The sequence below is a fragment of the Acinonyx jubatus genome, chromosome E3 (assembly GCF_027475565.1).
Source record: "Acinonyx jubatus isolate Ajub_Pintada_27869175 chromosome E3, VMU_Ajub_asm_v1.0, whole genome shotgun sequence".
Taxonomy (NCBI): Eukaryota; Metazoa; Chordata; class Mammalia; order Carnivora; family Felidae; genus Acinonyx; species Acinonyx jubatus.
In genome coordinates, this window is record NC_069398.1 from 39,927,351 (window position 1) to 39,955,321 (window position 27,971).

At 55.2% G+C, this 27,971-nt stretch overlaps 1 protein-coding gene across 6 annotated transcripts; it reads right to left on the reverse strand.

Annotated features, from left to right (window-relative positions):
* Window positions 1-20: 20 nt before the first annotated feature.
* On the reverse strand, window positions 21-27,744 carry TFAP4 (transcription factor AP-4). 6 transcript variants are annotated; one of them, XM_053213841.1, is made up of 8 exons: window positions 7,292-8,842; window positions 6,429-6,498; window positions 4,226-4,391; window positions 4,010-4,108; window positions 3,423-3,593; window positions 2,696-2,836; window positions 1,983-2,135; window positions 21-1,080 (listed from the first exon to the last, which is right to left on the reverse strand). In XM_053213841.1, exons 3-8 carry the CDS (start codon window positions 4,298-4,300, stop codon window positions 886-888), a joined length of 834 nt encoding a protein of 277 aa, XP_053069816.1. In that variant the 5' UTR covers window positions 4,301-4,391; window positions 6,429-6,498; window positions 7,292-8,842; the 3' UTR covers window positions 21-885. The 6 variants fall into 6 exon arrangements, with proteins under 6 accessions (XP_053069816.1, XP_026899164.1, XP_026899163.1 ...); XM_027043363.2 differs by lacking the exons at window positions 6,429-6,498; window positions 7,292-8,842 and adding an exon at window positions 27,473-27,744; XM_027043362.2 differs by lacking the exons at window positions 6,429-6,498; window positions 7,292-8,842 and adding an exon at window positions 12,071-12,629.
* Between the last annotated feature and the right edge of the window lie 227 nt (window positions 27,745-27,971).

Sequence of the window (27,971 nt, forward strand, 5' to 3'; positions counted from 1 at the left end):
CACCCCACAGACACAGAATCTAAAAAACAAAGTACAAACTTTATTTTGTTTCTTTATAAAGGCACGGTGGCCTCTTGGTTTTTCCCCCCACTTTCTTAACAAAATATAATAGCTTCTCCTTGAACACAAAGACCTCAAAATTGTTTAAAAAAAAAAACAAAAATAAAAAAAACAAAACAAAAACAAAACAAAAAGATAAAAAACCAAAACCAAAAGGAACCAACAACAAACAACAAAAAGAGAGAGACAAAGACATTTTTGGGGTGGAAGATGGGAAACCTGGAGGGAGGGGTGGGGCTGGGTGGTGGTGGGGAAATCCTCGAGCTGAGCCGAGGCCGGGAGGGGAGGGGAGAAGGGCAGCAGCAAACCCCAACCGAGAAGCAACGTAGACCCCCGGGGTCCCCAGAGAGCTCCGACCCAGCCAGACCCCCAACCCATGTAAGTGCTTAAAGGAGAAAGGAAAAAAACAAAAAGAGGAGGGAAGGAGTCAGAAACTGCCGGTCTAGGGCTGGCTCTGGGGAGGGCAGCATACCTTGGGGTTTTGTTTGATTTTTCCCTGTTCTTAAAAACATGTTTAAATGAAAAAATGCTTTTTGGCGGAGAGAGGCCAGGCACCTGTGTCAGCTTCCCCCAGCCTCCGGGGCGAGGCCCAGCCCCAGGTGTCCCGGTGCTCAACAGGCCCCTGCCACCCCAGCCCCCGGGGACCTCAGGTCGGGTGGCTTCACTCAAAGGTCGATTTACAGTATTGAAAAAGAGGTCATAAAAGAGACCCAAATGACGTTGTAATTTTGTAAAAATTCCTCACTCGTTCGCCTGCGTTTGCTCCCTGTAGCTGCCCCCCGGCCCCCTCCAGCTCCAAGAGGGGAGAGGAGGGCTGGGGGGTGGTCAGGGAAGCCCCCCATTCCCTGCTGGCTCCTCCCGGCTCTGGTCCATGGCGTCGCTGTCCGAGGCCTCCGAATCGGAGGCAGTGTCGGAGGCGTGGGCCTCCGGGCAGCTGCGGCCTGGCTTCACGATGACAGCTCGTCGTTGTTCCTCCTCCTGCTCCTGCCTTTCCTGGGTGCCCTCGATGTGCTGGATCGCCTGGTGGGCGGGGGAGGTGACAGGCCGCGATGAGGGTGGCTGGGGACACTGGGGCAGCCACTATGCCCCCCTCCCCCCCCACACACACACATACATACACACACACACAGAAATATCCAGAAATAAGCCTGGCAAGACAGTGACCGGCCTGCCAGAATACGGGGGAAACAAACATTTGGAACTCCCCTGCTGAGCTGCAAAACGCCTTGGAGATCACAGTTCAGGGCCGCCTGGAAGTCACATGCATCTCTCATTTATACATTTCAAAGTCTGCCTGTTCACTTATGGGAGGTCTCTGTTATTAACTTTATTCTTCAATTTGCTGCATTTATGTGCAAGTAAAGTTGCAGGGGTTGATGGGCTTTTTTTTCATTTGGGCTTTTTTGTTTGTTTCATTGTTTTTCTTTCTTTGGGATGCTGTTGGGTTCTCCCAAGGGATGCCACCCTGAGTGGGGCACAGCAGAGACTTCAGGCCTGACCCACAGTGCCAATCATCTGTGCAGGAGGCTTAAGTGTCCCCCACCCAGCCACTGCCACCTGCATCCTATCCCAGGTCCTGGCAGATGGAGCTGAGAGGAGACTCTGGAGCCAACCAAGACCTAGATGCAGGAACTTGACACTAGGGGGCTCGGGAGCAAAGAACCCTTTCAGCAAACCCCAAGGAGGAAGAGACAGGGTCTTCCAGGCCATGCTGTCCCCCTCTCTGCCCCAAACCTTCTCCAGAGCCACCTCCCACGGCAGACACAGAAAGGGAAACTAGGAAATGGAGACATTCAGCTGCCAGCCCTTCTTCCTGCTGTATTCAAGCCCCGTCTCGATCCCCTACAGCCTGTGGCTCTCACACATCTCGCGCCCCCACCCCCGCTCCCCCGACATGTTGCCTCCTCCTTAAGCCCAGGTACCTGCACGATGGTGTCCAGATTTTGCCGGGACGTGGAAACAGAGTTGATGACCGAGGAGGGGCCCATGGTGACGACGTTGATGTGGTGGGAGGGAGGGGGTGGCGCCGGCACGATCACTGTAGGGTGGTGGGTAGGGGCCGGGGGGGGCAGCAGCTGCAAGACAGAGGTCCTCAGTCTTTTTCCAAAGGTTTCAGGAACTGCCCTTTCCCTGAGGACCCTCACGGAGAGCACGGGAAGGCCCCCAAACACTCTGCCCGCTGCCTAGACACAGCCTCTGCCAACCGCCACCACCTCTGAACTCCTTCACTCCCAAGGGGCCAGCCAGTGTGTGGCCCACCCCTCTTATTTTAAGAAATGAGGAAAAGGCAGTGCAGAGAGGGGCTTCCAGTCATCTGAGATCCTGTGGCCCCTTCCCTCTCCAGCACCAGGCAAGCACGTTAACATCTAACAAGGACAGTGGTGGGCAGGAGCGTGGACTCTGCGTTCAGAGAGCCACGTCGTTGAGGGTCGTGAGTGGGCATGGAATTTAACCTTTCTGTGCCTCAGTTTTGCCATCAGTAAAGCGGGGAGAATAAAAGCTCAGGCCTCGAAGGGCTGCTAGGAGGACTCAATGCAATAATGTGTGCAGGACACTGGGCACCCAGGGACGCGGGGCCCCAGAGGCACTGATGTCGCTCGCGGCGCAGAGCCCCTCGCAGATGCCGCCTGCTCACCTGGGTCCGCAGGTGCTGCTGTTCCCGCTCCAGTTTCTCCTGGTGCAGCAGCCGCACCTGCTCCTGCTGCTGCTGCAGCTGCACCTGCTGTGCAATCACCTTGAGCTTTTCTGGGTACATGTGGGCCTCCAGCGAGCGCACCTGGGGGCAGAGCAACAGGCTGGGGGGACGGGCCCCAGACCACACTCCCAGCGCCCCCCAGCCTCTGTGCAGGGCCCGCGGGACTGCTGCGGTCAGCCTCCCCAAGCTCTGCCCTTCGCCAAGAGGCCGTTCGTTCGCTCCCGCTGCAAACCTTCACATGGAGCTGGTCCACCCTCAGGGTAGAGACCAAAGTCCTTAGCACAGCCTGCCAGACCCGCCGTGACTCATCTCCTCTCCAGCCATGGCCTCCCTCATGCCCTGATCCCTCCCATCTCGAGGCTCCGGCCCCTGCTGTGCTGCGTGGTGCACCCTTCTCCTCTCTCTGCGTGGTTAACTGTGAGTCTTGACCTCCCCACCTTGGCTCCAGTCACTTGCACGGAGAAGCCGTGAAGCAGCCTCTCTGGAACCGGCCCAATCCCCCTCCCTGGTGCCCACCGTTGGCACGCGGCCTTTACTGCAGCCGTGTTTTATTCCAGTCCCGTGAGAGCCTCTGACGCATGTCCCTCAACCCCATGCAGACAGTGACCCCCCGAGGGCAGGTCACTGAGCCCCCCCATGCGAAGCCGGGTCCACCCAAGAGCCTCACCTGCTCCTCAAGCATCATGCGCACCGAGCGCTCCTTGTCCAGCTGCTGCCGGAGCTCGATCATCTCCCGACGCAGATCCTCTGCCTTCTCGTCTTCCCAGATGTCTGGCGAGCCAATGCCCTCATCCTTGTCCTCTGCCCGCCGCCGCTTGGGGGATGAGCCGCTCAGCTCCTGTAGACCCCAAGGGGCCAGTGAGTGCGCCGTGACACCCACATACTACTGACACCACCACCACCAACAGGGGAGTCAGGGGGCTCCTTCACAGCCCCCCAAGGCTGTCAAGCCCAGGGGCGCTTGCGCCGGCCCCAGGGAACCCCATTCTGCAAATCCAACAAAGGCCAGAAAGGTGATTCCAGAAATCACCTGGTTCCTTCCAGAGCCCAGCCCAATGCACTTGACCGATGGGTAAACTGAGGCCCAGGCAGGAAGGCAAATGCCTCAAGTAGGCAGGTCGGTGGGGAAGATTCGACCCACAACCACATGGGAGTCCCAAGCCACCGCTGAGCCGGGACACGCCCACACCAGGGAAACGGAGTCAGGAGGGGGGCAGGGCACTGAGGTAGCAGGCGGCCTCCGCGGGGCGCTACCTGGATAAAGCGCTTGAGCTGTGTGTTCTGCTGCAGGAGCCTGGTCTTCTCCTGCTCCAGGGAGAAGATGTACTCCGCCGTCTGCTGGAGAATGGCTGCCTGAGGGTGGGAGGGACAAGTCAGGGACCCCGGCAGGCAACGTCTGCCAGAGCTCGCTTTCTTCTCCCTGCTTGAGCCAACCACTCCCTCCAGGAAGCCTTCCGGGCCCCAGCCCACCTTGCTGAGCTTCTCTCCATCTGTGTGGGGGATGAGGGTCTTGAGGGACTGGAAGCCCGCGTTGATGCTCTGCATGCGCCTCCGCTCGTTGCTGTTGGCGATCTCCCGCCGAATCCGCCGCTCCTGGTCCCGCTGCGTCTCAGGGGTCAGTGGAATGTTGGCAAGGCTGCAGGGAAGGACACAGACATGCTCAGGCCGGGTGCCCTCCGTGCCCTGCCCCCATGGGACCCTGTCTTCACAATTCATCTCCAGAGGGCCCAGTGTAACTCCAGTGTAACTTTCATCCCTCCACTGCAGAAGATGCCAGATCTGTCAGATGCCTATGCCCCCAGCAGATCAGGAGGGTGATGGAGTTGTATGCCCTGGGACGCACTCAGCCCCAGGTCCCGGCCCCGTGTGTGGCAGCTGTGGGTGCGGCCCGGAAGCCTGAATGGTTAACAAGAATCTCTGTGATTCTGATGCAGGTGGTCCCAAGAGCAGTTGGAGACACCTGTCCCTGGGACACCTCTGAGTGTCTTACTGTGCACCTGGACCCCCTCCTTCAGCACTGCAGGCTTGAGGACTGAGGAAGATGGTTCCCCATCCCCACAGTCATATTTCCAGCCACACACTCATCTGCCAGTCCCCAGCCCGGCCCCAGACACCCCACGCTAAGACTTCAAAACTGAGACAGGAACCACTCACTCCAAGAAGGGGACGCCAGGCCCACCACCCCCGGAGACACTTCCCCAAACCCACCCACCCCAAGAGGCAGGCCCTGTGCCAGAGGAGCAAGGCTCCCAGCATGCAGTGGGCAATGTTACTGCATATTATGTGATTGCATCTTACAGGAGCAGCAGCCAGTGGGGTGAGAGAGAAGGCAGCCAGCGGAAGGGGGAGAGGCTATGGGCCCAGAGGCATTGGCAGGAGGCAAAGACGGCAGCGGGGCCTGTGGGCCCAACGCCACTGCTCCCGAGGGGTGGGCCTGTGTGTGGCCTGGAGGAGGCATTCCCCCCTTTCCCGGCCCTCTTCTGAAACTCCCCCCGCCCCTGGCCTGATGGCTTCCAGATGCTGGGCTCCCAGAAGAGGCCACCGGCCCCACCCAAAGCCACAGCCCTGGCTTCTTCCTGAGGGGCCCTCCTGGGGTGACCTGGTCCAGGCCTGGGCCAAGAGAGCTCACCCCCCTGGTTCTGGAGGAATGGGGAAAGAACCACAGGCAGCCTTGTTCCATTGATGGGAACCCTGAGCTCCAAGAGGTGCCCAAGCCCCCATGCCCACTCCCAGACAGAAAGAAATTTACTCAGAAAGCCAGGAGAACGAGTCTGCAACAGCTGGAGGGAGGCAAGGCTTTTCCTGCCCGCCCCTGGCCCACCTCAGCTGTCCCACTGCAGGCCTGCAGGACCCTGGACTTGTCTTTGCCCCATCCTGGGCCTTGGCCTCCTCTCCTGACAGAGAGGGTAGTCCATGGAGGGTGGGCTAAGAGCAGGCTCCACATCAGTTGCAGCTGGGGGCCCACAGACAAGCCCTCTCCTCCACCAGCACCCTCAAGGCCTCCCTGGGCCCCCTCCTTCAGGGTGCAGCTTCCTCACAGGGCCTATGGAATATCGATGCTGGGAAAGGGGTCCACAACCCTTTCTTTACAGATGAGACTTGGGACGCAAAGTGAGATGCGACAGAGTTTTAGAGTAAGACTGCCAGTCATCTAGGTCCCGACTTCTGGGCCAGGGGCACCTCACTTCTCCCAGTTTCCCTGCCCCTACAGTGGAAGTGGACAGGTGGACGGGGTGGCTGGAGACAGCAATGGAGAGGATACAGGTCAGAGACCTGATAAGCAGTGGCTTGCCTGTCCCTTGGGGGCGTCAGAACCTAGTCCAGGCTCCCCTGGTCTGGAAGTGCCCTCGAGACCCTCTGTAGTGGGTGGATTACAGAGGTGGAATGGGGAGCCTGGCTGGCTCAGTAGAACATGTGACTCTTGGGGTTGTGAGTTTGAGCCCCATGTTAGACATACAGCTTACTTAAAAAAAAAAAAAAAAAAAAAAAAAAAAGTCTTGAGTTCTATGCTGACTCAATTTGCTGGAATTTTCTCATTGAGTTGTCACAATCTTCCTGAGTCCAGTGGCCTTATGATTCCTGTGTGGGTTGAGGACATAGACTTGGGAAGGGAACAGTTCCAGCAAGTGGTGGGGCTGGGACTTGAACCCTGATCCCAGAGCCCTGCTCTTACCCACAGGACAGAGTGGGCTCTGCACCGTCCCACAAAGCCAGACACCCAGACAGACAGATGACAGTTGACCCTGTAGAAAGGACAAAGCATGGGGTATGCACAACCATCATGCAGAACATTTACATTATTCCCATCTGACTCCCATGGACACCCAGCTGGGTAACTGTGTTGCAATGAGGAATCCAAGGTCTGAGGAAGGGAAGAGCCCAAGGTCAGACAGCCAGACCAGGGCTTAACAGGCACCTGCGGATGCCAAGCCAAAGCTCGGCTCCCCTCACCTGCTGATGGCACCCTCTACTACTGATGGCTCACAAATGGCCCCACTGCTTACCAGAGCCCTGTGTATGGCCTCAGCAGATAGTGTGCCCCTGACCCTCCTGACAAACAGTGGGACAGGCACAGAAGTGACCTGCCCATGAAAGATCAGGCAGAGCAGGGTGCAGCTGCACTTTCCAGCCCCCACTGCCTCCCAGCCAGGTCCCATCAACTGCCCTCCCAATCCCCCCAGAAACCAGAGTTCAGCCCCACCTTCCCCAACCAGCCAGCTCATCTGCCCACGAAAACCTCTGCCCTGGGGAGCAGACCCTCAGCTCCTTCCTTCTCCCCAGGATGCCCAGGAGCCGGGGAGACCAAAGGAGAATGAAGGACCCAGGCAGGGAGCAGAGGCTTGTTCATCCTGGTTCTTCCCAACGTTCTATCCATTCTTTCCCTTTTGCCCAGTCCATCAGCCCAGCATCCTGGTTCAGGAACCAGCTGCTGGCTAACCTAGCGCACCCTTAAGTCCCAGAAAACAGATTTCACCCCAAAGCTGCAGTTTTTTGTGAGGACTTGGGTTGCCACCAAGACCCTCCCGGGTAACTCACCTAAATAGCCCCAGAAGTACCAGCTGACAGTTTCTTTAATAGAACGTGGACTAACCAGGGTTTCTGATTGGTGGAATGTTGACTAATCCGGGATTCTGATTGGTGGAATCATGGCAAACCCGGAGTTCTGATTGGTGGGAGTGCTGGCCAACCAGGGGTCCTGACTGCTGACCAACTAGCGATTCCAATAATGGACAGCTAATCCCGCAGATACTGTACTAGATAAAGTGGGCTTTTCTGCAAATGCCTGAAAGTTTCTCACATTTCTTTCTAAGTTTTGCACACGTAAACATGATTTACAGGAATTGTAAGGTCCTCTGTCCCCTCCACAACACCTTCAGACTCCGAGGTGAGCAGTGAAGTTAGCCTTGTCCACTGACACCCAGGATCTCTTGCTTCTTGCCCTCCCAGACTGCCCTCTGACAGCCAGTCTCCTGGAGCTGGGCAGCCAATGGCCAAGAAAAGTTTGGGTACCAACCCTGGGTGCCAAGATTGCCACCACGGTACCAGAGTACCCTCAAACAGCCCCCTGGGAATAACACCAGCATACCAATCAGAAGTTGTGGGGAAGGGGGCACACTTTTTTTTTTTTTTAATGTTTTTATTTATTTGAGAGAGACAGAACGTGAGCTAGGGAGGAGCAGAGAGAGAGGGAGCCACAGAATACGCAGCAGGCTCCAAGCTGTCAGCACAGAGCCTGACACCGGGCTTGCACTTGTGAACTGCGAGATCATGACCTGAGCCAAAATCGGACACCGACGAATGAGCCACCGGGCATCCGGGGAGCTACTCTTCAAGACAGGATCCTGACCTGTACCTGTCCTTTCTGCGCAGCCCAAAAGCATGTAGCTCCCATCCCCCTATACCCCCATGCCTGGCCTCCAGCCTCAGATTAGCCACTGAGAACTCTCATTTTACACTGCCCAAAGTCACTCACACACCTGCCACTCAGTGACTACACTGTGAGGTGGGAAAGCCCACACGGGATTTCTCCCATACCCCAAAAGGAAGGCAGGAAAGAAGGTGACCCTCAGCAAGGATGTCCAAGTCACTTGTCCTCTGCAGCAGGTACTGAAGCAACCCAGGGCCTTCACCCAGCCCCGCTGCTTGAATCCATACACCACACTCTGACCAGCCTGCCACCCCTACCCTTGGTCCCAGAACAAACCCTGTCTAGGCTGTTCCCATCAGAAACACCTCATCCCTTACCTCCCCTCCTCAGACGGAGCTCCCTGAACTGTGTTCAAGTACAAACCACCCCTGCCACTTACTAGCTGTGGAACCCCATGCTTAGCCACTTCATCTTTCAAAGCCTCAGTTTCCCCACCTGTGAAATGGGGAAACATTGCCTCACTTCACAGGATCAGGGTGAAATCTAAAGACACAGACAAGGGGCACCTGAGTGGCTCAGACTATTGAGCATCGCTGGATTTTGGCCCAGGTCATGATCTCAGTTCAAGGGATCGAGCCCTGCAGCAGGTTCTGCACAGAGCCTCCTTGGGATTCTCTGTCTCCCTCTCTCTCTCTGCCCCTCCCCTGCTCTCTCTCTCTCTAAGTAAATAAATAATTTAATTTAAAAAATTAAAGATTAATTTAAGTAGTTAATTAAATTAATTTAACTTAAAAAAATTAAAGACACAGGTAGAGCGTGTGACTCTTAATCTTGGGGGTCGTGAGTTCCAGCCCAGCAGGGATTACTAAAATAAATAAGTAAGTAAGTAAATAAATAAATAAATAAGCAAACAAGCTTAGGTTATTAAAAGAGAGAGGGAGGGAGGAAGAAAAAAGAGAGATACTGAGAAAAAGAGGATGATTTGTTTTTCCAAAGTTTGTACCCAGGACTCCAGGAGAACCCAAGCTCTCTCTTAGGGGACTGATACAACTCTTTAGCACTAGGAGACGGAGCTCTTAGGACAGGGCCAGTTTTGGTTCCTAGCACGGAGTAAGTACCTCATAAAAACCAGATCAAGGGGGCAGCTGGGTGGCTCGGTTAGTTAAGCTTCCGACTTTGATTCAGGTCATGATCTCATGGTTTGAGTTCGAGCCCCGCATCAGGCTGTCTGCTGCCTATCTTTTGTCCCCTTCTCTCTCTGCCCCTACCGCGCACTCTCTCTCAAAAATAAACATAAAACAAAACAAAACAAAAAACGGATCAAGGACCCAGCACACACTCCAAAGCCCCTAGCTGCTCTCTAACTCCTTCTGGGAACTGGTCTCCCACCCCCACCACTCCCACCAAGGGCAGTAGGTAAACACTCTAAGACCACAATGCTTCTGCTTCCAAGAGTGTGAGTGTCATCTGAACACATACCAGGTGCTTTCCACACACACAACCAACCTTTACAGGTGCTCTATTTTAAAGAAGCAGAGAGCATTGAGATGACACAAGTCCAAGACCACACAGTTTGGGCAGGAGCAGATATGAAGGGGATGCGGGGATGGGGGAGACACGGGGACTCACTGTGCAGTACGGCCCCCTCCAGTAGATCTGGGAGAAGGATGCGCGAGACAGGGGGCCCTTCAGGCACCGAGGGATGGAACAAAGTCCACCAGCTTGAGAAGCCAGTCCACACAACCAAAAGGTCCCGCCCCACCCACACACTTGATCCCACCTCACCCCACAGCTCCTTCTGAAAACGAACAAACCCAGAGGCCCCAACTCCACACCCAGCACATGGGCTTACAACCGTCTCACAGATAGGCAGGCTCATGGCACTTGGCCCCTGGGGACTGCTGGACTCCCCTAAAGGGGGGCTTGGGACAGGGACAGAGTGAAACCAGAGTCCTAGGAGGCCAAGAGAGGATTCAACTAAGGCCCAGGCCTGGTGGCCAGAGGTCCCTACTGTACCAGGCCTGTACCAGGGTCAGGCCCAAACAGCATCTGGAGCAGCTCAACCCCACCTCCCCAGTGCCCAGCCCTTCCCGGTAGGAATGGGTCTCCGGGATCAGGGTTCAAGTTCCAGCCCCACCACTTGCTGTAACTGTTTGCTTCTCAAGCTTGTGTCCTCATGCCACACAGCAATCACAAGGCTGCCAAACTCAAGAGGAAGATTGTGAAAATCCAATGAGAAAAATCCAGCAAAACGAATCCCTAGAACATATTAAGAGCAGCAGAATTTTTTTTTTCTTCTTATTACAGCTAGGTCCTCCAGGTAGACCTTCTGGAAGGGCCACCCCTCTGGCTGCCCACCACCCTGAACTTGAGAATTGTTAAGGTAGAAACCCTGAGGCGGGTGGGGTGCGTGTATACATGAGCAGCAACCGTCCCCAACCTCATTTCTGCAGCCCCTGGTGTCCACCAGCCTGGGCCACACCGCCCTCGGCTCCTCCTCCCTCAATCCCCGCCCAGCCTGCCCAGGGCGGCAAAGCACGTGGCCCCAGCCCTAGGGAGCCATTTCGCTCCCGGAGCAGCAAGGCCATACAGGGGCTGCAGATCCCACACTTGGGCACACAGGAGAGCCCCAGCCGCTGTACTGCCGTGTCCCGCAGGCCACAGTGCTCAGTGCAGACGCCCAAGCCCTTCTCCTGGCCATCAGAGTTCCGGACATGTGCATTTTAACCAGTGTCCAGGGAAATGGAATGCGAGTGGCACACGCACCCATCACCCTTTGGTAAAGGGTGGACCTGGAACAACCCGGACCAAACTTGGAAAGTGGCTCCTGGGGAGGGCCGAGGACCTGGAATCACACACCCACACGGCTGGGAGACTGAACGGTTTCGGTTTCTGACTAGGGGTGGGGGTGTGGGGGGGAAAGGGGTGTGGATGGGAAAGTTTGCAGCCGAGATCGGCGGATGGAAGGCAGCAGCCTTGTGAGGCCAAGGGCAGCCTCTGATGCCCCCTCCTCAAAAGGCGCCTCCACCGGGCCTGCCGGGCCCATACAGCTCGCGGGAGCCGAGCTTTGTGCGAGGAAAGCGTGGCCCCGGCGCGCCTACATCTCCCACAATGCCGCGCCGGCGGGGCTCGGGGAACTACAGCTCCCGCGAGGCGGCGCGCCGAGGTCCGCCTACTCCAAGAGGGCTGCAGAGTCACGTCCAGGCCTCGCTAGTAAACAGCGCCCGGGCGCGGGCGGCAAGCGAGCGAGCGGCCGCTAACGTGCGCGAGTCCGCGGCGCCCCCGGCCGGCAGCGCCGGCCTCTAGGGTCCCACCCATCCCCGCGCCCCTACTCGAGCACGCCCCCCGACCCCGCCGCAGCCCTGCTCCCAGCAAACACACCACCCGGCTCCCCGATCCCCCCCCCCGCCGCTCCCAGAGCCGCGGCGTGGCTGCATTGTAGCAGACCGCGCAGCAGCCCCACGCGCGGCCCGCGCACCCCAAGCCCCCTTGGAGGGAGGCACCCAGAGACAGCGAAGAAGGAGGGAGAGGAAGGAAGCCGCCGCGGGAGGGGGGAGGAGGAAGCGTGGGGGGGAAAGCCACCAGCACCAAGCATGGCCGGGACTGCTGCAGAACCACGTGGGTCTGTTTGCAATTTACAAACGTCGCGACTCGCCCGCCTGCAGCGGACAAAAGTGACCAGGGCCGCTCGGGGCCCCCACGTTCCCGGGGACGAGGGTCCCCCGGCGGCGCAAGCCCAGCTCGCGGGGCTGTAGCCGCCCCAGAGGCTAAGAAAGGCGAGCGGGGTCGGCAGCGCGGGCCATGCGTGCGCACACGCGCGCCAGCCCAGGCGGGCTGGCCAGGGGCTGCAATCATGGGAAGGGGGTGGGGGGGAGGAGGAGTACACACCTACAGAGCCCTCCTATCACTTCTTTCTCTGTTTTCCTGAAATGTTGCAAAGAGGGCACCTTCTGAGTGGGCACCATGAAATACTCCATAGCGATCGGCCCCCCTCCTCTGCACGAGCCGGGTCCCGCGGTCCGCCGGAGAATGCAAGATGGAAATCCGAATCAAAGGGCAGCGCCGGACGGAGGTGCAGAAACGGCCGGTCCCAGATGCTGGCGGTGGCGGCGGCGGCGGCGGCGAGGGGAGGGAGGCGGGCGGGAGGGGCGGGAGGGAGGTCTCTCCGGCCTGCCTCCCCGGGCGTGTGTATGTGTGTGTGTGTTTGCAGCTGATCAGATGTCTGTTTCAAGGCGGGAAACAGCTGGTGAAAACTCAGCACTCCCCCGGCCTCCTTCCGCGGAGTAAGGAATTGCATGTAAACAAAGGACTATTTGCAGCGCCCCCCGGGCGGCGCGAGGCCCGGGCTAGAGGGGCGCGGGCCCCCGGGGGCTGGTTGCGGCCAAAGTCTGCGAGCCTACCCCCCGGCACCGGTAGCCGGGGGCCGGGGGCCGGCTGGGGGGGGCGCGGCGTGAATGGAGCGAGCTGCGGCCGAGCTACATGCGCCACTATGGGTGATGAGGTCCATCAGCTGACAGGTTGGCAAGCGTTGCAAAAAAAAAAAAAAAAAAGAAAGAAGAAAAAGGGGCCAGCCACCGCGAGGGAGCCTAGCCCGTGCGCCAGGGGTCCGGCGGGGACTGGCCGATGCAGGGTCTCGGCGCTCGGTGGCCCTGGGGGGCAGAGGGCGCGCAGCTGGACCCCGCGCGCCGTGGCAAGGCGGTTTGGGGTGCTGCTCGAGGCTTTTTCTTTTTCACGGTTGCAGCTGCACGGAGAGGAGCCGCTCTGGCGCGCTCCCTCAGAGCCCAGGGCCCCCTGGAAACTTGCGTCACAGCCACTTCTTCCCACATGTAACTTGGGGCCGACTTCGGAGGCCGGCCAGCCCCCTCCCTCCCTGCCTGCCCAGTTGGCCGCCTAGCCCGGGCTCTGGAGCCTGGGAATCCCGGAGCCGGGGTGGAGAGAGCAAAGGGGGGCGCGTCGGGCGCCTCATCCTGAGGCTGCCTTACGAAACGGGGGCCCCGGTGGGGAAAGAAGGGTGGAGGCGGGCCAGGACGGCAGCGGCCACGGGAGCAGGCTGCCAGCGCGGCCCGGAGGTCTGGTGGCTGCTGCCGGGTATCCCCCTATTACCCACTCCACCCCACCCCCTTTCCCCTCCGCGGGGAGGCTGGACAGACGCAGATGGAGGGCTGCCGCCTCTCATTCATGGCTAAATTAGTACGGGACCTGCTCCTCCGCCAGGGTGCGCTCTTACTACGGGTGATGGCCCAGGGCGGGGAGGGAGGGACGCCGTGGTGGCCTGCTTCCGCCCCCCCCCCCCCTTCCCAAGTCCCCTGCCCTGGCTCCTGGAGGGTTGGCCCCGGGCTCAGGAAGACCACGCCTGCCTTGGAATGTCCTCCCTCCTGCCCACCGCCTTTCCCAATCCCATCCGCCTTCAAGGTTCCGCCCAAATCGCGCCTCCTAATTAAAATATTGCTACTAATAACAAGTTACAGTTATTTTGGGAACTATTATTATTATTATTATTTGATTTCGCGAGCACCTTGTAGATTTTTGCTTGCATGTTTTCTGATCCTTGCAGCAACCTGTTGGGCAGTTTCTCTAAGTACAGATCCCAAACCACTTAACATCACAGTCCCTGGAAAGCCTGTGGGGACAGGAAATGTGCTCAGGAAATGATGACTTCCTGGGAGGCAACATAGGATACAGGACCACATAACTACACACGGAGCAAAGTCTGTACTGCCTCAGAGAATGAATGAATGAATGAATGAATGAGAGCTGGGAGAAGTGTGTTTACCCCTTGCCCCTCTCTTACAGAACTGCCTTGGTGGAGCCTGGTAGCTGTCACTTAGACTGGCCTGGCCATTTCTGCCAAAGGTGCCAAAACTGCCTGCTGGGGGCTCATCTGCTCCTCCCCTGAAATACCTGAAAGGCCTGAAATACCATCCCTGCCCCCACCACCCCACTCTAACTCCCTCCCAACACTTAGCCCTCTTTTCCGAAGTGACACAAGCCCTCAAACTCCAGGCTGTCCCCCATTCCCAGGACTCCCAAACGGGGTCCACTGTGCCCTCTGCAAAATTCCCTAGAGCCTCTACCTGAGTCTCCAGGTGGGCAAACTTCTTCTGTAAAGGGCATTTAAAAGTTATTTGTAATGGTTTCCCATGGCTACTGTAACAAATTAACACAGAGTTTGGGGCTTAAACCGAAACAAATTTATTCTCTGGAGGCCAGTAGTCCAAACGGGTTATATATTTGGCTAGAATCATGGCGTCAACAAGGCTCCTTCCTTCTGAAAGTTCTAGGGGAGACTCCTTTCCTTATCTTTTCCAGCTTCTAGAAGGTGCCCACGTTTCTTGGCTGGTGGAGCCCCCCCCCCCCAGGAGGTCACTGCAACCTTCGTTTCTATTACATTTCCTTCTCAGACTCTGACCTTTATGATGACCTTGAGCCCACCCAGATAGTCTAGAACAATTTCCCCATCTCAAGATCCTTACCTCAGTTGTATCTTCTTCAAGGCCACTTTGGCCACGTAAGGTAGCTTATTCACAGCTTCCACCGCTTAGGATGTGAACATCTTGGGGGGGACCATACCATTCTTAGTTCAGGGGCCATACAAACCCTGGCAGAGGTTGTGATATGCCCCAGCATTTCCACTCCCAGGTATGTACCCAAAAGAATGAAAACAGGGACTCAAACAGGTAATCACATACAAGTGTTCACAGCAGCGTTATTCACAGTGACTAAAGATGCACACCCCCTGTGGTCCCGCAACTGACGAGAGACCATAAGCAAATGTGGTCTATCTGTACAGTGGCATATTATTTAGCGTTAAAAAGGAATCAAGTGCTGAAATGTACTACAGCATCGATGAACCTTGAAAAGTAAAATAAGCCAGGATTGGGGTGACTGGGTGGTTCAGCCGGTTAAGTGTCCAACTTCGGCTCAGGTCATGATCTCATGGTTCCTGGATTCGGGCCCCGAGTTGGATTCTGCATTGACAGTGCGAATCCGGCCTGGGATTCTCTCTCTGCCTCTCCTCTACTCGTGCTCTCTGTCTCTCTCTCTCTCTCAAAATAAATAAATAAACTTAAAAAAATATAAGCCAGGGGTGCCTGGGTGGCTCATTCAGTTAAGCGTCTGACTCTTGATTTCGGCTCAGGTCATGATCTCACAGTTGAAGGGTTCGAGCCCCGCATCGGGCTCTGCACTGACAGTGCAGAGCCTGCTTGGGATTCTCTCCCTCCGTCTCTGCCCCTCCTGCTTTCGCTCTCTCACTCTCAAAATAAATAAATAAAAATAAATGTTTTTTCTTTTAAGCCAGAATACAAGAGATCACATATTGTATGATTACACTACCATGAAGTACCTAGGATAGGTAAATTCACAGAGACAAAAAGTGGATCAGAGGTTCCTGAGGGGGGTTGTGAGGTGGCTGGGGGTGGGGAGGAAATGGGGGAGTTCTTGCTCAAGGAGTATGTTTCTGTTTGGGGTGATGGAAAATTTTGGAAATAGTATTGATAGTTGCACAACACTGGGAACATAATTGTTGCCACTGAATTGTACACTTTAAAATGGTGGCAGGGGGAGGCATACGGGTGGCTCAGTTGGTTGAGCATCTGACTTTGGTTCAAGTCATGATCTCATGGTTCCTGAATTCGAGCCCCATTTCAGGTTCTCTGCTGTGAGCTCTGAGCCCATTTTGGATTCTCTGTCTCCTCTTTCTCTGTCCCTCCCCCATGGGCTCCCCCACCCCAATAAATAAATAAATATTTAAAAAGAAACAAAAGAGAACAGAGGCTCTTAATAGGAATTAAGATTTTACAAAAAATAATAAAAAAGAAAACAGTGGAAATGGCCAACTTTATACTATATACCTTTTACCATAATAAAAGAGAAAATGGGGACACCTGGGTGGCTCAGTTGGTTAAATTTCTAACTCTTGGTTTCTGCTCAGGTCATGATCTCACAGTTTGTGAGATCGAGCCTCACATCGGACTTCATGCTGACAGTGCAGAGCCTGCTTGGGATTCTCTCTCTGCCTCTCCCCTGCTTGTGCTCTCGCTCTCTCTCTCTCTCTCAAAATAAGTAAACGTTTAAAAAATAATTTTAAAAATAAAAGAGAAAAATGGTCGGTGGGCTAGATTTGACCCGTGGGCTATAGTTTGCTTGACCCATAGGCCCTGCCGATGCGTTGCCCCTTTATGGTCTCACTTCCCTCCTTATCCAGTTTAGAATTCACAGCCCCTCAATGCATTCCTTCCCTTGCGTGCCTAACCCGCCTGCCCTGCTCCCCACCCCACCCCCTTCGCTTCAGCCAAACACCCTTGAGAAAAGGAAATCCCACAACCTAGTTGACTGATCTTATTTTCAAACCCCTCAGTGGAGCCTTCTATCACCCAGGTCTCTTCTTCCCCCCACCTTCTCTTTCAAGACCGTCATCACCTCCCCACCTCCTCTCCTCACTCAGCTTCAGGACTTCAGGTCCTGTTGCTCTGAGAACAAGGGTCCGACTGGAAGAGAAGCCCCACACGCTCCTATTGCTGCCTCTGCCTTCCTCTCTGCACCTGTCACCTGCCATCCGGTCCCCGGCGCCCCGTCCGTGCACGGAGAACCCCTCCAGGAGGATGCTTTGCAGACGTCTCCCCCACAGCTCTCCTACAGTCCTCACCGTGTGCCCTCTATTGGACCGTTTCCATCACTGAGAACAAGCTGTGTGATTCCCATTTAAAAAACAAAGCGAAACAAAACACCCACAACCCTCCACCCCTTCCAGGCTACTGCTCTCTGCCTGCTGTTCTTTACAGCAAAACTCCCTGAAGTGAGTGTTCCGTTCCGTTCCCTCTCCCCTTCTCTCCTTACTCTGTCTGGGAAAACCACTCTTGCTGAAGTCACCGGTGCCCCCTCCCAGGAGCTGTTTTCTGTCTTCATTGTATGTGACCTTCGTGAGGTTCTTTTTTGCTTGGCAGCTGGGACACCCCCACAGCCAAAGTCCTTGGACCCCTTCTCTGTCTACCCACACTCCCTGCTTTTTGGATGATAGGATTCCAGAAAGGGCCAGAAGCCCTATGGTGTGGTTCAGAATCCGCGTTCTACTCATCTGTAAAAGAGGCTGTAACAGCACCTAGCTTACAGGCTATTGCAAGAAGTCTGGGATACCCGGCACGTCATAGCATTAATAAGTGGTAGTTGCCGTTACCACTGATGCCAGGTTGCCACGGGCAGCGGTAGCCAGAGGCATCTGAGCTGGACCTGTGAGAATGACCAGGTTTGGTGGTGACGTGCAGGGGAGGGACAGAGGACCGCGAGCTCTTTCTCCCTTCCTGCTAAAATCTGCCACAGGTGAAAAGGAACAAGTGTATTGGAAGGTTCTTTGCTGTGCTTTACAGTAGATGCCTTCACATAGGATCAGGTGGTATGACCATCAGCCTGCAGACCACTTGCCCTTTAAAAGGGGCGGGGCGTCAGGGCGACTGGGTGGCTCAGTTGGTTAAGTATCCAACTTCGGCTCCCTCCCGCTCCCATCAGGATCTCATGGTTCACCAGCTCCAGCCCCGAATCAGGCTCTGTGCTGACAGCTCAGAGCCTGGAGACTGCTTCAGATTTTGTGTCTCCCTCTATCTCTGCCCCTTCCCTGCTCATGCTCTGTCTCTCTCTCTCTCTCTCAAAAATAAACATTAAAACAAAATTTAAGCGGGGGGGGGGGTCTCTGTAAAGACTGGAATCAAATAACTGCTTAGTGGATGATCTGTGTTAGAAATGCAGACCATCATCTGCAGAGCTCACAGACAGCTGTCCCACCTGCAGCCGAACTCTGGCTGCAGACCCTGGGCACATAGTGCTCTGGAAAGCAGGCATGGGGAGGGGGCCCGCTTGACCTGGAGCAAAGAGCCGTGAGTGCAGTATGGCCTAGGACAACTCAGAACACTGGCCCTCCTTCTATGTTATCAAACATGAGCCCACCGAGCTCCCTCCCTCTCCCACTGCTCCCCTTCCCCCAGCCCCACCCCCAAATTCCAGGTGGAAGGGGTGAATGAGTCAGCAACAGAATACAAAAAGTGTGGTCTATCCATCCAGAAGAGTATTAGTCAGCCATGAAAAGGAATGAAGTACCAATACGTGGTACCACATGGATGAACCTTGAAAACATGATGCTCAGTGAGAGAAAGCTGTCACAAAAGGACACAGAGTGTATGATTCCATTAAGTGAAACATCCAGGATAGGCAAATCCACAGAAACAGCAGGTAGATGAATGGTTGCCAGGGGCTGGGAGGAGGAGGAAACGGGGAATGCCTGCTAATAGTTAACAGGATTTCTTTTGGGGAAGATGAAATGTTCTAGAATGGAACATTCTAGATGGTTGCACAAATTCTTTGAATACACTAGAAACCAGTGTATTGTACACTTATTTTTTACTGAAGTATAGTTGACACACAATGTTACATTAGTTTCAGGTACACAACATAGTGACTGGACAACTCTATATGTTATAGTGTGCTCACCACTGAATTGTACACTGTATTTTTTTACTGTTTATTCACTTTTGAGGGGGGGAGGGGCAGCGAGAGAGGGAGACAGAGGATCCGAAGCAGGCTCCACGCTGACAGCAGAAAACCCGATGCAGGGCTCAAACTCATGAACTGTGAGATCACGCCCTGAGCCAAAGGTGGACACTCGACCAACTGAGCCACCCAGATGCCCCTGAATTGTACACTTTAAATGGGTGAGTTGTAGGGTATGTGAATTATATCTCAATAAAGGTAACAAACAAAAGGAGTAAAGTACAGATACATACTACAGCATGGATGAATCTTGACATCATGCTGAGTGAAAAGAAGCAGAAACAAAAGGCTCCAGAGCATAGGATTCCGTTTGTATGTAATGCCTAGGACAGGCAAATCCATAGAGACAGAAAAGAGACAAGAGGCTCCCCGGGAATAAGGGGGAGTCAGGGGGAAAGGGGGAGTGACTGCTAAAGGGTACAGGGGGATTTCCTTTCGGGGTAATGAAAATGCTCTAAAACTGATCGCGGTCATGGTTGCACAATTCCTTGAATACACTAAAAACCACCCCATCGTACACTTGAGATGGGTGAACTATATGGTATGTGAATTCTATCTAATACAGCTGTTATTCAGACAGACCCTAAAGATGCCCACAAGTCCAGGGAGTTCCAGAAATCACACCCCGCCCCCGGCCCCGCAGTGGGTTTTCAGAGTGCCTTTCTTCAGCCACAGCGGGATCTGGCTGCTGACAGTGCCACCAGCATAGCCCTGGTCACAGCAAACACTGCTCTGTCTCCTCTCATCCCAGGCTGGCTGGAAGCTTGCATGAGGGATGTGGGATGTGCACCGCAGCCAGCAGGACGGCTGTTGCAGGTTTGAACCCCACATAGCACCTGTGGGCGGGGGCGGGGGGGGGGGATACGATAGATTTTTGCCTTTTTTTTTTTTAAGTTTATTTATTTACTTTGAGAGACAGAGAAAGTGAGCAGGGGAGGGGCAGAGAGAGAGGAGGGGAGAGAGAGAATCCCAAGCAGGCTCCACGCTGCCAGCTGGAGCCTGACTCGGGCTTGAAATCCCGAACCGTGAGATCATGACCTGAGCTGCAACCAAGAATCAGACTGTTAACTGAATGAGCCCCCCAGGCGCCCCAGATTTTTCTCATTTTTAAATTTTATCCTGCCTGTGTCTGGAATTCTCCTCTTCTCTTTGGACCGAGGATGTGTTCGTTTCCTTCTGCTGTGTAACAAGCTTCCACAAACGTATTGGCTTAAAGAGCACCCACTTATCATCGCTCAGTTCAAGAGGTCAGATGGCCAGGTAAGGCATGACTGGGCTCTCAGCTTAGGGTCTCACCAGCTGAAATCCAGGTGATATGAGGCTACGATCTCATCTGGGGCTCTGGTCCTCTTCCAGGCTCACCGGCTGTTGGTGCAATTCCATTTCTCTCAGCTATAGGACTGAAGTCCCCGAAGTCTTGCTGGCTGTTGGCTGGTGACCGGGCTCAGCTCCTAGAAGCCATCCCCTCAGGTCTTGCCCTGTGGCCCCTCAGCTCAGATGGCTGAGCAACAGAAGCTGTCTCTTATGACGACCCGTCTCTCACTTTGAATCTCTAATTTCGTCTTCTACAGGCAGTGGAGAGAAAAGTCTCTGCTTTTAAATGTTTTATTTATTTGGGGTGCCTGGGTGGCTCAGTCGGTTAAGCGACCGACTTCAGCTCAGGTAATGATCTCACGAAACGTAAGATCAAGCCCCACGTCAGGCTCGGTGCTGGCAGCTCAGAGCCTGGAGCCTGCTTCAGATTCTGTGTCTCCCTCTCTCTCTCTCTGCCCCTCCCCCACTCATACTCTGTCTCTCTCTCTCTCTCTCAAAAATAAATAAATACTAAAAAAAAAAAAAAAAAGAAATGTTTTATGTATTTATTTTTGAGAGAGAGCACAAGCAGGGGACATGGAGACAGAGGATCAGAAGCGAGCTCTGTGCTGACAGCAGGGAGCGCGACGCGGGGAATGAGCTCACCAACCTGGAGATCATGACCTGAGCTAAAGTCGGAAGCTCAACCGACTGAGCCACCCAGGCGCCCCAAAATCTCTGCTTTTAAAGGGCTCCTGATCCGAGCCTGGAGCCTGCTTTGGATTCTGTATTGCCCTTGCTCTCTGCCCCTCCCCTGCTCACCCTCCATCACTCTCTCTCTCAAAAATAAACATAAAAAAGACTTTTGTAATGAAAATAATAAGGGGTTCGTGACTAATCTATCTCAGGGTCAACAGTGCCATACAACATGAGCTAATCATGGGAGTTACACCGTCCGCACAGGCTCCGCCCACGCTCAGTGGGAGGGGAGGGTCCAAGGGCAAATGTCCCTGGGGGTCTGCTACCACAGAGTGGGGAACACCAGCGAGGTGCCCCGAGAATGTTGAGGGACTTGTCTAAGGATATCTAGAGAACTGCAGATGAACTCAAACAGAAACCTAAGGTCCCAACCCTAATTCGAGGCTTCTTCCTCTACACAAATACGCCCAGGAACTGGGGAATGCACCAGATGGCCTTTTGAGCCCTGGCCTGCTGGGCGAGGAGGTGGGGGGTAGATACCAGCTGTTGAAAGCAGGGATGGGGCTCCTTAGAAGCAAAATGCCCCTGCCACAGAGAAGATCCTGAATGCTCCCAGGAAGGCCGAGTAAGAGTCAGACGGCCTTCCTGGGGTTTGGAGCAAAGCCCAGTATCTCCCCAATGCCCTGGTCTCCTTTACTAGCCTAGACAGGGAGATCTCCAGGTCAACGAGGCTAGAGTCCCCCAACCACTAGGGGGCGCCCGGCCCACACGACGCTTTGTGTGCAAGCCTGGCGGAATACAAGGTAGGTACTGGGGTGGAGGGGCATACTACCGGCCTCCCCACACCCCCAAGGCTCTGCAGACCCAGGGGGCTCCAGGCTTGTCTATGTGCCTTAAGGCCCTGGCCTCCCAATGCCTGCTTTCTTTCTCCAGCTAAATCTGATTCATGAGCAAGCCCTTGAAGGGGGCTGGGGCAGAAGTCCATCTCTGGCATGCACCCCTATCCCCACCTCCCTTCTGGTTCCTGGTGTCTCGAGGCCTGACACTTCAGCGCACTGGAGCGGGCTCCTGCCCTCACCCCCGCTCTCCCTCCATCAGTGCGCCCTGTCCCGGACCCGGTCAGCACCCAGCTCATTCCCTCACACTACATGGGGAAATTTCACACCCACCTCCCACCCCCACTCTGTTAGGGACTCCTCCCCTCCCCCAGGGAAATGTGGGACCTTACACCTAGCCTGGGCCCTTCCCACTGGGGAGTTCAGGGGGAAATGGGGACGGGGCCCTCGGGGCCTCTGGACAACATTAAAAGGAGAGCAAGTCAACCAAAAGGGGAAAGGCTGAGCAGAGGCACACAAAAATCCAGGAAGGAGTATTTGGGGTTCAAGGAAAAGGTACACAGCATAGGGCACAGGAAGTGGACAAATGAGGATGCTGTTGAGCTCGGGGAGTGTATCCAGCATCCCTCTGGGCAGCCAGCTCTCATCCGAAGGAGTGGACAGAGGTGGGGGACAGAAAGCAGGATCTCAAGTCCCATGTGAGGATAGAAAAGGATGGGCTGGGCTGGGCCAAGTCAGGGGATGGACAGAGGCCTGCTCTGGTGACAAGGCAGACCTGGGTGGGCTGCAGGAGTAGCTCTCCCCGGGGAAGGGTGGGCTCAGAGCCCAGCGTGTGGAGAGGCACACGTGTGTGTATGTGTGCATCAGTGGCCGGTGCCCCTGTGGCAGTTGCTGCTCTGGTGGCTTTACTCCCATTCTGTCTGGTCCTCACTATGGCACCTGAAGTCCTGTGATAGCCTAGAAACTTGCCCAGGATCATCCCAGATGGTCAGAGCCAGCGCCTGGCTCCCTCAGACCCCTCACAACCACCCATGCTCCAGCCTCAAGGATGGTTTTTCCCAGTGGCCTCAGGACTTGAGAGCTCACCTGGCCAGATAAGGCCAGGTGCAAGAGAGGAGCCTACCTGGGTGTGGTGAAGGATATGGGGCTGCGAGGGAGAAAACGTGATCTGCGTCAAATGACAAGGTCAAGTACACGGTGAGAAAGAAGCCACATTCTGTGATCAGCTGTCACTGCCCAGACAGCCAAAGGAAGCAACAACTCCCAGGGGTCAGGACAGGCTTTGGATTCAAATTTGGGCAGACAGAGAGGAAGGAGAAGAGATGAACACTCCAGAAGGGGAACCAGCCTGGAGCAAAGCAGCTGGCCTCCTCCTCCAGCACCTCCGGCCAGTGAGCCCCTGCTGTTCATCGCTGGCCGTGGCTGCCAGCACCAGCACACCTGGGGTTAACTTCCGTCTGGTGCAGTGGCCTCAGCAGCAGCAAAAGCAGCAGCACAGGGTGGTGCCAGTAACTCAGAAGCTGCTATGTGAGAAGCAGGAGGAGAGGGGCAGGGCCAGGAAAGGCTGAAAGGCTGAGCCACAACAGCAGTGAGAAGAGAGGGTTTCCCTGGCAGGACCCTGAGGCTCCACTCTTGCGGCCAGGCCAGAGGATGTCCTCTCGTCCTTGGCGCACATCCCCTCAGTACGTTGCCCTTCCTGCCTCATGCCGTGGGCCACCACTTAGGGTGGTCCACAGTCATGGCCGGTATCCAAGCCCTCGGGCCAGGGGGCAGCAGGTCTGTGCTGCAGCTCTGGGGAAGGAGCTGAGGACCGTACCCAGGCAACCAGCAGAGAACGCACTGGGCCCTGCAGTGCAGCTTTTGCCAGAGCAGCGGGCGGGGAGCCGGGCAGAGGGCAGACTGGGGCGAACGGGAAGGCTCGGCGGGGTCCTGACCTCGGAGGCCCGGCCTTGACATCCCCCTCCTTGAGCAGAACTCAGTCACAGGAGCCTCCCACAGCTCCAGGGGCAAGGAGACACACAAAGCTCCCTGTCCACTCCCTGGGCTGGCTGCCAGCCTGCCTGTGCAGGGAGGACCAAGAGGAGACTGTCCCTTCCCACGAGTGTGTGAGGTGCTGGCTACAGAGGGAGTGCCTCATCTCCCTTCCCTTGGTCAGTCCTCATCCACCATATCACTAAGTCCACAGGTAGTATCCACCACTACCAACGAGCACAGGCTCAGACAAATGAAGAAAGTTGCCCAAAGGGGTGCCCGGGGTGGCTCAGTCAGTTAAGCGTCCAGCTTTGGCTCAGGCCGTAATTTTGCAGTTTGTGGGTTCGAGCCCCACGTCGGGCTCTGTGCTGGCAGCTCAGAGCCTGGAGCCTGCTTCGGATTCTGTGTCTCCCTCTCTCTCTCTGTCCCTCCCCCACTTCCCCACTCACACTCTCTCTCTCTCAAAAACAAATAAACATTAAAAAAAAAAAAAGAAAAAAGAAAGTTGCCCAAAGCCACACAGTCAGAATGCCAGAGCAGACTTGAACTGGGCTTGCCTGAGTGGCACACTTACCTCCGTGCCACAGGGGAAGGTGGCAAAAGCAAAGTTCACCAGCAGGTGAACACGGGTCTATGTGCTAAATCCAAGAAAGGCAGCCCCGGGACCCCCAGGAAAGCAAGGACTGATGCTGAGAGCAGCATCCAGAGGAGGCAGGGGAAATGCCTGGTCCCAAATCTATGGATGAATCTGGGGGGAGTCGGGACCTCCCATAACCCCCGGGTGCGTCCCCAGAGCAGGTGAACAGATCACAGAGCGCTGTGCGGCTTGAGGTTTGCAGGGCCCCTGAAGAGTCAGCAGCATTTACTGAGGGGCAGTCCTCAGCAAGGCTCCGCTAAAACTGAACAGAAACACCTCGCAGGCATCACGGGATCCTGCTGACCAGGAGCGGGAGAATCCCAGGGCTTCCAGCTGTGTGACCTTGATTCACCTCTCGGAACCTTGGCAGCCTCATCCGGAGGCGGAACATACCAGCACTGCCATTCAGGGTTTCTATGAGGATTAAATGAGGTGTTCCTCAAAAAGCACTTAGTTTGAAAGCCTTCTCCTTCACAAAAGCATTGCGGGATTGTTCGCAAAAGGTAGAAACAACCTAAATGTTCACGGATGGATGAAGGGATAAACAACTTCTGATCCAGCCACACAGTGGAATATTATTTGGCCATACAAAGGAATGTGATAGAGACACCTGCTACAATGTGGATGAACCTCAAAGACGTGGCGCTCAGTGCCAGAAGCCAGACACCAAAGGTCATGATGGTATGCTTCCATTTACAGGAGATGCCCAGAACAGAGACCGAAAGCAGGCTGGTGGTCGCCAGGGGCGGGGGGAGGGAGGAGGCAGAGGCCCTGCTAGTGGACTCAGGGTTTCCTTTTGGCTTTGTTTTGTTCTATTCTATTTTTTTTTTATGGCAGGTTTAAGCTCATAAATCATACTGAGCAGAAGGTACAGAGATTTCCCACACACCCGCTGCCCCCACACATGCACAGCCTCCCCTATCCTCAACACCCACATGAGCGGTCCACATGAGCGGTCCGTTTGTTGCAACTGGTGAACCTACAGGGGTTTCTTCTGGGGATGATGAAAATTTTCTGGAATTAGATTGTGCTGATGTTCACAACTCTGTGAACATACTAAAATCCACTGAATTATACACTTTGAAATGGTGAGTTTTGGGGCACCTGGATGGCTCAGTCGGTTAAGCGTCTGACTTCGGCTCAGGTCATAATCTCACGGTTGGTGGGTTCAAGCCCTGCTTTGGGGCTCTGTGCTGACAGCTCGGAGCCTGGAGCCTGCTTCAGATTCTGTGTCTCCCTCTCTCTCTGCCCTTCCTCCACTCATGCCCTGTTTGCCTCTCAAAAATAATAAATAAATGTTAAAAAAAAAAAAGGGAAAAGTGAAAAAATTAAAAGGTGACTTTTATGGTATGTGAATTACATCCCAATTTTTTTTAAAGCACTTGGTAAGAGCTCAGAAAATGCAGTTCTCATTACTTTGTCCTTCAAATTCTGAGAGTCTGTGCCATAATGAAAGAGACAGGATGAACGTATTTTTAAATGCTCAACACCCAGCAGGGAACTGGGCAGAATGCTCTCAGCAGATTTAGGGCGCACGGGTCATGGACGAGTCACCAGTGGTAGCAGCCACCGACTGCCATGTCAGCTCTACGCAGAGGCCCTGAACACGTGGCTGTGAAAATGAGAATAACCCACGGGCACGAGGCTGGCAGGAAACGCTTCTTCCCTAAGAGGAAGTGAACAGGCCACAACTTGGAGGACTTGAGTTGTTCAGTGGGGACAAGGGCACACGTGGACTTGTGCAGGCTCAGAGGTGTGACACTGAGGAGGGCTCGCAGGGGTGGAGGGTGCCAAGCTTAGGGTGACACAGCCCTTCTAGTACTCTGCACGCCCCATGCAGGTGATGGGAAGTGCTTTACTTCAGGTCACAAGCAGGTGCAGAGTTTACAGGAGGCCTGCTCTGTGCCCTCCCAAAGCTCCAGATTTCTCCTCAAGTGTCCAAGAGGCTTGAACTACTCTGGGCACGAGGCTTCCTCTTCTCTCTCTCTCTTTTTTTTTTTTTAATTTTTTTTAATGTTTATTCACTCTGGAGAGAGACAGAGGGACAGAGCACGAGTTGGGGAGGGGCAGAGAGAGAGAGAGACACACACACACAGAATCAGAAGCAGGCTCCAAGCTCTGAGCCATCAGCACAGAGCCCAACATGGGGCTCGAACACACAAGCCGTGAGATCATGAGCTGAGACCAAGTCGGACACTTGGCCCCAGGTTCCAGGGTTGCAGGAGAGAGACCATACAAGATCAGCAACTCTAGTTCAGGGCAGGACCCCTCACGCCCAGTGTCAAATGACCAGACACACTGATAATGTGGCACAGGAGGGACGGAGGCAGCTACTCCTTAGAGACTGGGCCCTTCCTCCAGCCACAGCCAGAGCTGAGGGCATGCAGAGGGGATTCCAGACACAGGTCTGAGCCCACAGGCTTTTCCCTTCCTCCTGCCACCCCTCTCCGGTCCCTCTTGCCTCCATCCTCTGTCCTTGTGTAGTCCCCAAACCCTCTCTGGGGAGAAGCCAAACAATACAAACGCCTTGGAGAAGAGAAAGGGCCAGGCCTACTGTGCGCACATGCACACACACGTGCATACACACACACGTGCATACACACACATACACACACACACTGCCCTTTCAGACCACAGAGACGTAGATGGAATCACAGAGAACCTACATACAGGGAAGATAAAGGGAACCAGTTAGCCTAGGCCCCTCCTCTGGGCCAGGAAGGTGTCAAGGGATTTGCACGCACTGTCTCCTTCAATCCTTAAAAGAATCCTATGAGATTTCAAAGACGAAAAAAATGAGCTTCTGAGAGCCTAAGGAACCTAGCCAGTGGGACACCCAGTAGGTAAAAGACAGAAAGCTGAGCACAGTGCCCCAGAAGCCGGTCCTATAGAGGGAGCTTAGCAGGGTGGGCGTGTGTGCAGTTTCTGCCCAGCGCCTGGCATTGGCTCCTTTGGGGGACCCCTCACTCCCACTTTCCCCATGTGGTTCTAGGGGTGTTGGCCCTATCCCGGGGCAAGCTCCTGAGCCAGGCTTGTCCAATCAGCATCTGGGGTGAGCTGGGACCCGGAGTCTCCAGACTTTGCAGGAGCCCCAGGGAGAGGCAGGCTGGGAGTTCTCAGGCTTCAGGAAGCACTGGCCGGAAAGCAGAGCAACACAGAGGACACTGGGCCAGGGGAGGCGAGCCAGTGTCCCGGTGCTGTTGCTGAGCACTGGACCAGCTAAGGCCCTTGGCTTCTGCAGTTATACGAGCTGTTAAGTAACTGGTCTTTGAACCCAGCTCTGACTGCAGACCTCAGGCTTCCCTGCCCCAGGCTGTTCCCACAGAGGATCTGGTAGTTCAGGGCCTGGGTCTCAGCTGGGGATGGGGCCTCACCTCTCTCCCAGAATCCTGGGGTGGGGCCGTGTTGGACTCTCTGGGCCTCCTCCTAAAGCAGCTCCATAGCTTAGTTTGACCTTCAGAGTTGGCATCTGCTTGTAGGAATCTGTCTCTCTCCTCCTGGAATTCAGCCGCCAGATGTCAGCTCCAAGGCGGCAGCAGTGGCTGCACAAGGCTCCCCCCAGAGTGAATCAGCTGCATTCCAAAGGTGCAAACACAGACGCCACACCCTCAGCAGCCTGGGGCTGCAGACTTCCTCCCCAGGCCCGCCCGCCCGCCCGGCCCCCACTCCTGCTCCCCTCCCCTTTCGCCTCTCCCCAGCCAGACCAGGCCTTGGGCTTCCTTTCCAGAGACATTCTCCTGGAACTGCAACAGAGAGAAAAAGAAAGCCACTGGGGCCGGGAGACACCCTGATCTGCTCTGCTGACTCTCTCTCCTGCAGCGAGCACTGACCAGCCCAGACCTCCCCCAGCTGTTAGCGGCAGTCATGGGTTGA